The sequence below is a fragment of the Mixophyes fleayi genome, chromosome 2, assembly GCF_038048845.1.
Source record: "Mixophyes fleayi isolate aMixFle1 chromosome 2, aMixFle1.hap1, whole genome shotgun sequence".
Lineage (NCBI taxonomy): Eukaryota > Metazoa > Chordata > Amphibia > Anura > Limnodynastidae > Mixophyes > Mixophyes fleayi.
In genome coordinates this window covers 273,765,904-273,778,418 of record NC_134403.1, presented here as the reverse complement: position 1 = coordinate 273,778,418, position 12,515 = coordinate 273,765,904, and the positions used below count along the sequence as shown (strand labels likewise).

The 12,515-nt window shown below is 38.0% G+C and overlaps 1 protein-coding gene across 1 annotated transcript; it reads left to right on the top strand.

Annotated features, from left to right (window-relative positions):
• Nucleotides 1-69: 69 nt before the first annotated feature.
• Nucleotides 70-12,081, top strand: WDR77 (WD repeat domain 77). The gene is made up of 10 exons (XM_075196236.1): nucleotides 70-250; nucleotides 2,333-2,518; nucleotides 2,968-3,109; nucleotides 3,190-3,239; nucleotides 5,594-5,664; nucleotides 6,936-6,990; nucleotides 8,575-8,646; nucleotides 10,368-10,476; nucleotides 10,769-10,837; nucleotides 11,593-12,081. The coding sequence occupies exons 1-10, from the start codon at nucleotides 166-168 to the stop codon at nucleotides 11,747-11,749; spliced, it is 996 nt and encodes a 331-aa protein (XP_075052337.1). The 5' UTR covers nucleotides 70-165; the 3' UTR covers nucleotides 11,750-12,081.
• Nucleotides 12,082-12,515: the final 434 nt, after the last annotated feature.

Below are 12,515 nucleotides of genomic sequence, written 5' to 3'. Positions count from 1 at the left end.
TATTGTACCACATTAAAAATGTCTATCAAGGCACTTTCCCGGCTGTTGGGTCATAGGCAGGCCTGAGAAGGCGTGGTCTGAGTGACGGGTGGGCGTGTTCTGTTGGCGCGGTGCTTATTGGGAAGGAACGCGGTTACCGGTGTTAGGATTACACGTGCGGGAGAAATGAGCACAGAGAATCCGTGGCAGAGCCCTGTGAGGGCCCCTGCCTGCATGGAGCTACAGCTGGAAGCGGTGCGGTACCGCCGAGGTAAGGACCTGGGGCTGGTTGTGGTCTCTATTAGAGGAAGAGCAGCAGCATGGGACAGTGGCAGCAGTGCTGATACCAGTGGATTACACCATGTAGTGGATGAATCCAAAGCACGATGGGAGACACACATGTCAGATGTTACATCCATAACAAAGGGGATCAGAGTGTATTAAGGCTGGTTATTTAACAAGGACCACCTCCCCCTCCCCTCATGTAGTTACTTCTATACTAGGGAAGATGTCATTAGGGTGCTTGACTAATACTGTGTGTAAAAATACACAAACATTATTTGTGCAATCTGCCATTACATTTTATCTAGAATATTGTATTTGGCACTGTTATTTCAAACATGTTAAAGCAGTAATCCCAGTTACTTGTTGAACTTTCACTTGTATGCTCCTTCTCCTTAGTGGTGCCTGCAGAAAATGGTGTTTCCGGTGGCTTCTCTTTTTATTTTAGGGTATGGCACCCTCAAAAGTTGCTGGTGAAAATGGGTGTGAGCAGAGGAACCAATAGGAAGTTGCAGGTGCCTGTTATTGGTCCCATAAAGGTGCAAGCAAAAATTAGTGAAGATTAATGTATGATTTTAAGAAGGAACATCCCGCAAGATTCCTCACTTAATTGAATCTGCCCCATTGTGTAAAATGTCTGCAATAGGCACACATTATATCCAATTTTATTTAACTCCCCTGTGCTCATGCCTGCCCACCAACAGGTTACTGGTGTGAATAGCTATTCACTTTAATGATCTTAGACCACTGATATCGGACATTTCACTAAGCGGTGAGTGGAGAGCCTATGAGTGCCCAGGCCCCTGAAGATGGAGACACTGCAATAAAAGGAACCAGTAAGATGGGCCTGCTGCAGCTTACATTGTTACTAATAGGGCTGTTCATTTTTAGTTATTTTCAAATTCATTTTGTTGCTCTGAAACAAAGCAATACAAACTTAAACATCAGTGTACATGTTATTGAGATTGTGTGTACATTAACATTATACAATCTAACTTATAGACCATGAAAGGCGACTTTGAAAACCTCACATGACAATGAGATGTTTGATACACATCCATATTTGTTAAATATAAACCAATAAACATGTATATGGTATACACATAAGAACAAATTGAACACTTGAAATGGAAAGCATTGACATGCATAATGCGTTCTACTGTTGCTGTGAGGGAAAGTACCCCCCTCACCGTACAGTACAATAGGTGGGTCTTCAGCAACAATTTGTAATTCATACCATGAGGTTGAGGAGAAATATTTAAAGATTTGTGATTTAATATCCAGCGAAAGCAAGTCTATGTAACTCTCCCACATTTCAAAGAAACCTCTAACTTTAGATTCCCTAGCAAGTGAGGCAATCAAGCTAATGATCTGTGATAGGTATTTAAAAATAATTCGGGATATATAGATGCTGGTATCAAATGGCATGATATATCGAAGTTCTTCAAAAGAATGTCTACTGAGGGACCCACCCCCAAGATATAAGATGACCCCTCTTATGGAATACATGCAAACTCTGGCATATTTTAAAACATAAACTAAGTTTAAACTCTCACAATTCTCTCTTTCAAACATTCATGGCCTGGAGTGATAATGGTATTACTAATATACGTTGTTTGCTGGATATTCCCAATAATCAGATACCCAGTCAGTGGCAAAAATTTAATTTTCTTAGTTCCCTTTACATACTTTTGATGCGCAGCTCTGTATTGCCAATGTAATTAGGGAATTCTCACTGGATTCCCTTTTGTTACATAGCCCTCTTCAATGTAAAGCTAGCGCTCTCCACTATAACTTCATCAGAGATCACATTGAGCATTTCAATGTCACAACAGGTATTTGTCAAAGGTTACGCTTCTTTCCAAACCTAACAGTAGGGCTGTTCATTTTTTAAATCTGTCACTAACAATGTGGGTTGAACTTTGCCAGTATGCCATGAGCAACATCTGGTTAATTTTCTGATGATTCAGAGCTCCTCTCGCTTTCAAAAAGAAGGAAGACCACACAGTTTACTCTCTTGGCCAACATGAAAATCTTCCATTTTAACCACAATATAATTTTTGTTTTGCAGATGGTAAAATGCTTCTGGCGGCTTCAAGCCTAAATGCTCGAACTTGGGGAGGTTCGATTTGGGTTTACAAGGATCCTCTTGGAGCCCCTAATGAGAACCTCTGTACAGCTGGAGTCCAAACAGAGGCAGGTGTAACAGATGTGGCCTGGGTATTAGAGAAAGGAATCCTTGTTGCTTCGGACTCTGGTACGTGCCTGTTTATATTTGTATTAATGCCATTTATTTTCTACTTGTCTCTTCATTAAAACTATATATGTGTGTTTCCACTTTAATCCGATGAAACAGAATATACTCGCATACTTAAGTGCAGCATTCAGCAGGTGTGCGACACCATAGAGACTGCTGACTTGCATATCTAGAATATTATGTAATATTAATAAGGGTCTCCAAATTCCCTATACCGCATTCCACTTAAATCTATCCTTTAGCACTGCATTACATTTAAATACAACCGATGTTTGGTACACAATTTTGTATGTTTACTGTATGTCGGAGAGCGCTGAAATTCTAAGCATTGCCTGCTATATTAGATTCCTATAGCACAGGGACATCCCTTCCACACACGTCCATTGGTTATTTTTACATTGCCTCTTTCTGTTCTCAAACCTATTTTTAGTAGCTATCTGTCTTTTCAGGCGCAGTGGAGCTGTGGGAGCTGCTGGATAATGACTCTCTACTTGCTAATAAATTCGCCAAGTATGAGCACGATGACATTGTAACAACCCTAAGCGTATTTGCTGGGGGGATTCAGGCTGTTAGTGGAAGCAATGATTTCAGGTTGGTTTCAGAGGACTATTTTGTAGCATCCACTCTCATTCGTCGTTCTCTCCTTAATGGCAATATTTGTATTGTTCCAGTGTGAAGGTCTGGGATCTCTCTCAAAAAACGCCCCTAAAGTCGTATAAAGGTGAGAGTGGACCAAAGCTACAGTTAAGGGTTTAGTGTATTTATTTTTCACTTTCATTGCCTTTATGCTTTAACTTTCCTTGCTGGTTTATCAGACGTGATATTAGCGCTTTATCACCTTTTTAATAGATTTGAAAGCAGTGTGCTAGACTTGTTGCTAAATTTATAAAATTGGAATATGCTGGCAGCTATTTTCTTGTTGCACAGCATTGACAACATTTCTATTTATTTTAATTTTTGGGGGTATAGACTCGGCTGAGGGTTTTAATTTAAATTTCATAAAAGCTTCGGCTAAATCCTTTTGGGCCAGTAAGTATACATCAATTTGATTTATTTTTTTTCCTATGTTTCATAAATTAGATTTCCCTAAAGCTGGGTACACATCTATGCAATTATCATGCAGATCACATGATTCCTGACCATTTGTTTAGATATTGCAAGAGTGCATACGCTCCCACGTTCATGTTTTATTGTCCAACATGTCTGCCAATAGCTCCTTCAATGTATTGCAGAGGCAGATATCTGTAGAGTGTGTAGAGTCACAATATTTTCACAGATGGTTAGGAGAGATGAGGTTGCAGATCTGAAGGTAAATTGTTTAGGTGTGTACACATGAATCTGTATGCTCATTAGGACTCAATTGTTGGGGCAATCATTACAGAAATTGATGGAGTTGAAGATGTTGACTTGGTCTCCAAATTCCCCAGATCTCAATCTGATCAAGTATCTGTGGCTTGTTCTGGACAAACAAGTCTGACATGGAGACTCCATCTTGCAACTGACATGACTTAACGGATCTGCTGCTAACGTCTTGGTGCCAGATACCACAGGACACTTTCAGAGGTCTTGTGGAGTCCATGACTCAACAGGTCAGAGTTTTTTGTGGCAGCACAAAGAGGACCTACACAATATTAGACAGATGGCTGGCTGGTGTATGTCGGCAGGGTTACATTAATATTGGTGGACATATATCTTTTTGTGTGTATCTCACCCCCGTTTGCCACACTGCAGTTCAACAAAGTGCTGGTGCTGAGGTAGTCAGTGAACCCATGGACTAAGCCACAAATCACGCAAAATTTTTGAGAGCTTAGTGATGAGCCTGATGGACAGGGCTAACAGGCGGGATGGGGTACACCCGCTGCTACTACTGTCCCGTCGATGCCAGCAACTAATTGGACAGTGAAGTTGAGTATCTCTCCAATCGGAGTAGATTGTCTGGTGGGGCAAGATGGTGCTGCTTGTGAGCTTCGCTTTGGGAGTGGAGGCTGGTAGGGGGTCTGATCCACTGGATCTGTGCCCTTGGGGATCTGGTGGGTGTGCAAAGGTTTGGACACACAAAGAATGTAATTTAGAGCTTGTCCTACTTGGGCCATCAGTGTAGTTTAGAACATTACTGCGAGTAGGTACTAACTGATTCTGTTTGCTGCAGCTTTTGTTCACATGTAAATTGAAATCAGGGTTTCCTTTTGGACTCTTAATTGCTTGTTACACATTGTGGTAGTTATCCGTACCATAATGACCTCGAGTGATTTACAGGAAACTGACATCACGTTTTCTGTTGTAGAGGTGTAATGGGGTCTAAAGAGACCCAGATCATGTCTCCCAAAGACCCTTAGAGCTATAGCATGCATTTAGCTGATTTTTACATAGTAATGAACGTCTCATATCTTATGTTATTGTATGTCAACCCCTGCTATGCTAAAAGAAAAGGGGGAGAAAAAAAACCCACGAATTATATACATAATAAAGCGCACATTTACAAATCTGGTGTCCACGTTCATGGAAATCGCAGATTAATGTAATGGGTATATTCCCTGCGTTGAATTTGTTTTTTGTGTAAGTAACCAAAGGAAAAATGTGTGTGTATATGTATGAACTATGGTACCAAAAGGGAGCCCACCTGGAGAAAAAAACTAAATTGTCTCATGTAGAGGTAATAAATAAGCTATTCCCAATGCAGTGTGTCAATGGGATAAGTGGCTTAGCCTTCTAATGTGCTGTTTTGGCACAGACCCCTGGCAGTGAAAGGGTGGGTGGTGGCATAACTAAATGAGACCTGGGTGTGACAACCGGACAAGCATTTTATCAGAATAATATTGGTTTTATTGTAAGAGTTCTGTTTACACGATCATGTAGCTAAATTTCTTGACAAAGCGCTGAGAATATTTCTGAGGAATTGCTGAGTGAAGTTTCTATTTTAAATGTATGTCCATCTGATCAGTCGCTTTTATATAATTGTCCGTTTTGAATAGTAATATTAATAATTTTATGTGGTTTGTTTTGTTTGGATTTTTTTCGTGTTTATTTCTTTATTGTAACCACGTTTTGGCCTCTTTGTTTTGATCTTTTGTTTAGCACATTCTGGTCACGTAAACTGTGTGTCCACTTGCCCTGGAAAAGAGACAATCTTTCTGTCTTGTGGTAAGGTAAGGATCATTGGTATTAAAGTAATTCTATCGTTTTCAAATAAGCATTGCCCAAGCAATTGTATTGTGTTTCTAACGCACAAAGTGATTTCTTTTAGCAGAGTAAAAAGTTTAACAGTTCAATACATTGTAATATAATACAGTACAGCCAATACCAAAAGTTACATACATACCGCGCTCGTATTGCATGCGCTTCGCTGCGCTTCCACGGGTCCCAGTAGACAGTATATCTGTTTAGATAACTGTGGTCAGAGTAGACTGAACACTGGGAGAGCAGCTATGATCATATATACATTTAGTGTAACAGAGTGAACAATAGAAAACACGTGGCTTGCTTCTATAGGTCCAGACTTTGGGTGGGTCTAGGGTAAACAGGTCATAGGCTAGTTCAGACTAAGGAATCCAAAGGTGGATATTTATTCCCTAACATCAATAACTAGAGTATGCGATCTCTTCGGCGATGGAACCGGACAGCTGCTGATGTCTAGGGGTTTAATATGATACTAGACATGACACCTTTCCTATAACCTGAACCTTAAATATCACTGAAGTGCACATATAATCATATTATATAAACTAATAATAAACCAAATCCTATCTGCTCATAAATTACAGTGTAACGGAATCAATATGAATTATATAAATAACTAAATGTTGTAATGCAAGTGTGTACGTGCGTATTTTACCTTGCGATCGCCGTATGCCACGTGTAGCGTGGCATACTAAGTACAATCGACCAATAAAACAATATTAACCAATATACTTTCGTTCATCCAATCATACGACTTCGACATCGGTTACTTCCTATTTATTTTGAGGGTCCAGCAGCACATACAGTAAATGACCTGACCAGTAAACTGAAGCATTTTCTTGTTTGAACTGTGTGAGATGGACTGCTAAAGATGTGTTAATAAATGGGTCCAATACTCTTCTACATTATCTGTTGTTTTTTTTCAGCCACTGCTATTTAGACCTATAACTATATCATGGTGACCCTATTTAAACAGCCCATACACCAAAATGTGCAGTCTAATCTAGTAAGATGAATGCTTGGGTTCTGAACATTAGACTGTTTGCTCTAACATACATTACACAGTTTGACCAGATTCATTATGGATCACTTATAGTTCTATCTAGCTTATAAAGTCACTTTTTTTTGTTTTAATGTATAGATCTAGGGATCGATTGTTACACTTCATTGTCATCTCTGCTATTCCAGAAACCTTATTAATTGCATTTTTTTTTTTTTTTTGTCTTTTCAATTATTTAAGGATGGCAGAGTATTATTGTGGGATACGAGAAATCCTAAACCTGCTAGGCGGATCAGTAAGTAATCTGCTATGAGCAATTCCTGTATGTCATTCATGCAATAGTGTACAGATGTTTACTTGTCAGCTACAGAATACCCATTTGACATAAATATGAGATCAGTTAGAGTAGATCATTGTAAGAAGGCGTAATGCAGGTTGTATGGAGTGGAAAGTTGACACCACAACTTTCTGCATTAGTTTGACACTATCTTTATATCACTACTATGCACTGTTGAGGGAATCTGTTTCTTACCCTGACTTGGGAGTAAATGTATCAAGCTGAGAGTTTTCCGGCGGGTTTGAAAAACCAATCAGATTCTAGCTATCATTTATTTAGTACATTCTACAAAATGATAGCTAGAATCTGATTGTTTGCTATAGGGAACATCTCCACTTTTCAAACCCGCAGGCAAACTCTCAGCTTGATACATTTACCCCTTGGTCTATGGCCTCCTACTTGCCTCCATTCCCATCTGCACATCAAGACACTGTACTGCCACATGTAACCCTGTCCTTACTACCATAATTACACAAGTGAACAGGTACAAAATTAGTCAATGCACCTTCTGAAATAACATTGGCTGTTGTAAGTATTCCATTGGTCTGATTGGCTAATAAATCTGGTACATTCCAGATGAGCAAATGCAGAGTAATAAACTGATGATCCATATAAAAAGGAAAGTAGTTTGTTTCCATACATGACTGCAGTAGAATCTACACATTTAGGATGTAGAAAGTTGATCTTCCAGCTAACAGTAGAATGGCTTGGGACATAAACTGAACATGGTGATCTGAATTGGATAACAATTGGGAAGCATTTCTTTGTGATTTTCTAATATAATTTTTAAAAAAAAACTAATTTAAAATAGGAATAAGACATGTTGGTGTCCATCACTAATAGATAATAGATTTAAATACATTTACAAACAGCCTAGTGAAGAAGTAAATACTGCAATGTGTGTTTTTGAAGTCACATAGGACCAGAAAGATAACTCGTCTCTGTTTTTGCAACAAGTACACAACTGCAAATATCTGAATATTTCCAGAATTAAGCTCTTTAATTTTTTTTTTTAAGCAATTGGGAAAGAAGTTCCAAAAAAAGTTTTGAGCTATGTAGTCTACTTATTTAGGTCCCATATTTAAGTATGTTTGGGGAAAACCGTGTGTGTGGTGGTGGGTTTTTTTTGTTTTTTGTTTTTGTTTGTTTTGATGGGTGTCATTCTCTACTTAACATCATTATTTTACTTTTCACTTTTACAAATCTAATTTAACTGTATCTTACATATAGGAAAAATGTAGGTATGTGTAAACATATAATTTACAACCGTTAGTTCTCACGGCTACTTGTTTAGAGTGGAATTTATTAAAAAAAATACGTTTTGGGGGTTTTTTTTGCAACAATTTTCATTTTCCCTAAATTGGCTGATCACCATCATGGTTGCCCATTGAAATACTTTGTGGTTTAAAATACACTATTTTTTCAAATAAAGGCGTCTGAACCTAATTTACTAGTAACATCAAACTTTCTATGGTCATAAAGCAAATCTGTTGAGGATTATGTTGAATATAAGCTAATTATAATAATGTTTCTCCTATGCAGACTTTGGTGCCCCAAACATTACACCTACTGCTGTGACTTGGCATCCTGACAAAGACGATACAATCGCTTGTGGTATGTTTGTTACTTTACCATGTTGCAGTATAGTACATAATGAGCTTCTTGTGTGGAATAAAGTGCATTCCTAGGTGCCTTGGGTGAATTTAATAATTCTTAAAGCTGATTTATAAAAACTGCATTACCACTTTTATTCATCACTTGGAAATGGCTGCAGGGAGGGTGGGGAGGAAAGTTTAGGACAATAAGAAGATGCAAGGTCCATGACTATAGCTTCTCATTGATCTTCTGCTCACACTCCCTCCAAAAATGTCAAAGGCCATGTTGGAGCTATAGTGTGGCAGTAGACCTTTAAATCAGCTATTTTATTTCAGGGCAGGTTATTGCAATTGGAAAATACGTTTAGTAAAAGCAGGAGCACACCTATCCCACTTCTGATGGGCATGAGCTTATATGTGTATAGTGACATCCTCCATTGCAATATATACTTAAGGACATTTATTAAGTTGCAAAACTTTGAGTCTGCAGTGCAAGTGTTATTTAGTGATGTCGTGCCTGTTTTTGCATTTGCTGGCCAAGATCTGCAAGGATGTAAAAAAAAAAAAAAAATATTGTGGAAGGTCAAGTTGTATGGATTGTGGCATTCGTTGCTGATTGTCTGCTAGGTATGTTAATGTGCCCTGTTTGTTATGCATCCACATTAAAAAAAAATATTAAATTAATAAAAATCCTTTTTGCGGGTTTTGTCCATATAAGAATCAAGGTATGGGGAGAAGAAGTGACTACAGTGCATTTCTCTCCTTGCAAAACTTTGTAATAGATAATGATGATCCTTGGAGGTGGTGGAAACTTTGCTTTGGCCTGTGATTTCAATTTGCACCTTTCAGGTGCCATTTATTTGAGTAAGCAAGTAAGTAGTTTCCAAATGTAATAGATAAACACATGAAAGTGACACATGTAATAAAGGCCAGTTCTCACCTACCTCATGATTAATTTAAGGCCTACATGAAGCTAGATCAAGCAGTATTTTAAAAACTGAAAACTTGAGTTTGATGAATTGGGCTGTCCTAAGTGGTTAAAAATCATCATTTGAAAGCTCTGTTTATACTCTTCCTATCCTGTACACATCAAACCGGTCCCATAAGAGGTTGTGCTGCCTTTTTTTTTTAGGTATAGTTCGGAAATTCACAATAAAGGCAATGCTGTGGATGTGCTCTGTAATGCATGAAGGAACCAATTGGAAAGGGCATTTACAGAAGTAGAAGTGAATTTGCATCACAATGTTTTGTGGATCATAAATTAACTATACTGTCTCTTACTGTAAGGAAAAAACAGTTGGGAATTGTTATTTGTCCCTTGTCTTGTATATCGAAAGCATACTTCCCAACTATCCTGATTTGGAGAGGCTCTGTGCCAGCAGCCAGTGTTTATCCTGTCTTGCTGTGTATGTTGGGAAGTATGTCCTGTTCGGTGGTGAATGGGGTAGAAGTAGTGATGTAGAGGTGTCTCGCGCAGGAGGGAAGGGATGTTGGGTGTGGCTTAGTGCTTCAAATGCAGGAGGCCTCGCCCAATCTGTTGGGTTTTGCTTTTTAATAAAATTTCCATTTTAAAAGATGCAGTTTTTATAACCAGGACTTGATAAATATACCCCTTAGTCTTGATGGAAACTTTTTTTCAAATTGTGTTTGGCTGCAGTTGCAAAGTTGTACTTTAAATAGACTTGTTAAATTTGTAGCCGATTCAGATAACAGTCCTAACACTTTGTTTTTCGTTAACAGGTGACGAGACTGGCAATGTTTATATTGTAAATCTGAGCAGCCCAGATTCAGCCCAAGTGATTGCCTTACATTCCAGGTCTATCACAGGGCTGGCATACTCGCATCACAGGTAAGAAGAAACCTGCGTGATCCATCTCTATTATCTCTGTGCTATTTATTTATTTATTATTCTTAAGTATCATTTGGTAAGACTTTTTGTTAATTCTACAAACCTTAAACTGGCCGTTTTTTTTTGCTCTTTTGTTCATTGACCGCTGAGAAACATATAGTAGAAAGCACTTAACATTGCAACGTTATCTTTGTTTACCTTCTTTCTAATGCAAGCTACAAAAAAAAATGCGTGTTTTTTTTTTGTTTTTGTTTTTTTTTAACTTAATGCAATGTATTGTCTTTATTTCTAGCTCCCCGTTCCTGGCATCAATCAGTGAAGATTGCTCGGCCGTGGTCCTCAACGCTGACTCTTCAGAAATGTAAGTGCTCTGTCTATGGGACCATAATTTCTCCGTTACAGACCATTGTCAATAAATTCAATTTGAAACCCTTTTTTGCATATATTATAGAACTAGAGTGTTTCCATATAAACAAACTATTGTGTGTTTCCCATTGGCAGTATTTAGTAAAGTACTGCTTACGTTGTAGTATTCACATTTAAATTACTGTGTTGCAATAAATCTGCTCTAAATTCACGAAGTGCTGCTCGGTGGTAGTGGTTATGATCTTTCCACTACTAAGGACCTTTAGAGTGGTAATTCCTCCAACAATGTTCAGATCCCAATAACACAAATTCCAAAGATATGGAGATTAGACAAATGAGGGGTCAAATGTGCATTTCTAATCGGTTTGCACATACATACATACATACATACATACATACATACATGTGGTCTTGTTGGTTATGGAAATACACTGAGAGGTAAATGTATCAATCTGCTAGTTCCGAGCAGGTTTGGTTGCTATAGGCAACATCTCCAATCAGATTATAGCTATCCTTTATCTAAAAAATTCTGATGAATGTTGTACTTTCTGAAGATAAAGGCGCCATATCCATGTCAAAATGATTAAACAAATCATTTAAGATTGTTGGAATAATAGGAGTTGCACCTGATTATGTAAAGCAGACTCTATGGTAGTCTACTTTAAATCTCAAAAAATCATGTTTCCTTGACTTTTGCTTCGGCATGCACATTCTTCATCCGTATATTTATTTTTCTCCCCCTTTTAATAGTTTCAGGGATCTTTCTCATCAAGACTTTATAACGGGCGTGGCATGGTCTCCAGTTGATCTTTCAAGCTTCACCACTGTTGGTTGGGACCACAAAGTTCTTCATCACAGCCTTCCAAAGGAGAACAAATCAAAGCCTTCTGCTGATACACAGGGTTAAAATCTGAGTCAGTAGATCATAAAAAGGTTATGGTTATGAGGTGTGCTTGCTTAGAAGATCCTCAGAATAGGAGACTGAGTGTAGCCTTTAGCAGTGTAACTCCAGAGTTTTGCGTCCTACGTTGACAAATTGAGGTCTTCATGTATCTTATAGTTCTGCTATCATTCCAACAGTTAAGGATCTCTGCACCATTTATTTTTTGGGTTACACGTGGACGTGCGGTACTCGTGTTTGTAAAACTTTGATGCACTTAGCTCCTGAATAACTCTACATTGTCCTTGCTATTATTTTTTTTGTATTGATGATTTCAAAGAAAAACGAATTTCAGCTTTTGTGTGTCTTGTGTAACTTTATTTTCAACTTTACATTATGCTGTTCATTGCCACTTTATGTAAAGCAGGATTACGTAGAATTTTTTTTTTTTTAATTTAAGTGAAATATTTAAAATTAATTGGTCCATATGACACACTTGTTATATGAAGAAAACATTTCTCTCTCCAAAACTGATTTAACACCTCATTGTGTGGTTCAGTAGTTATTTATGTTCTATTGAACAAAAAAGAGAAAACAACTTTTTAATGCAATCACTTAACAATGTCACTTTGTGTTTGTGTCAGTATTTATGAGAAGCGTTGCAGAGACATTAAGTTGGAAAAATACAGCCACAACTTATTTCTGGCTCATGTAGTCTTAAAATATTTACCCCCTGTTGCCTCCTTTTACTTTATCCAGGATACTGACCCTTATTATCATGACCACTAATCTA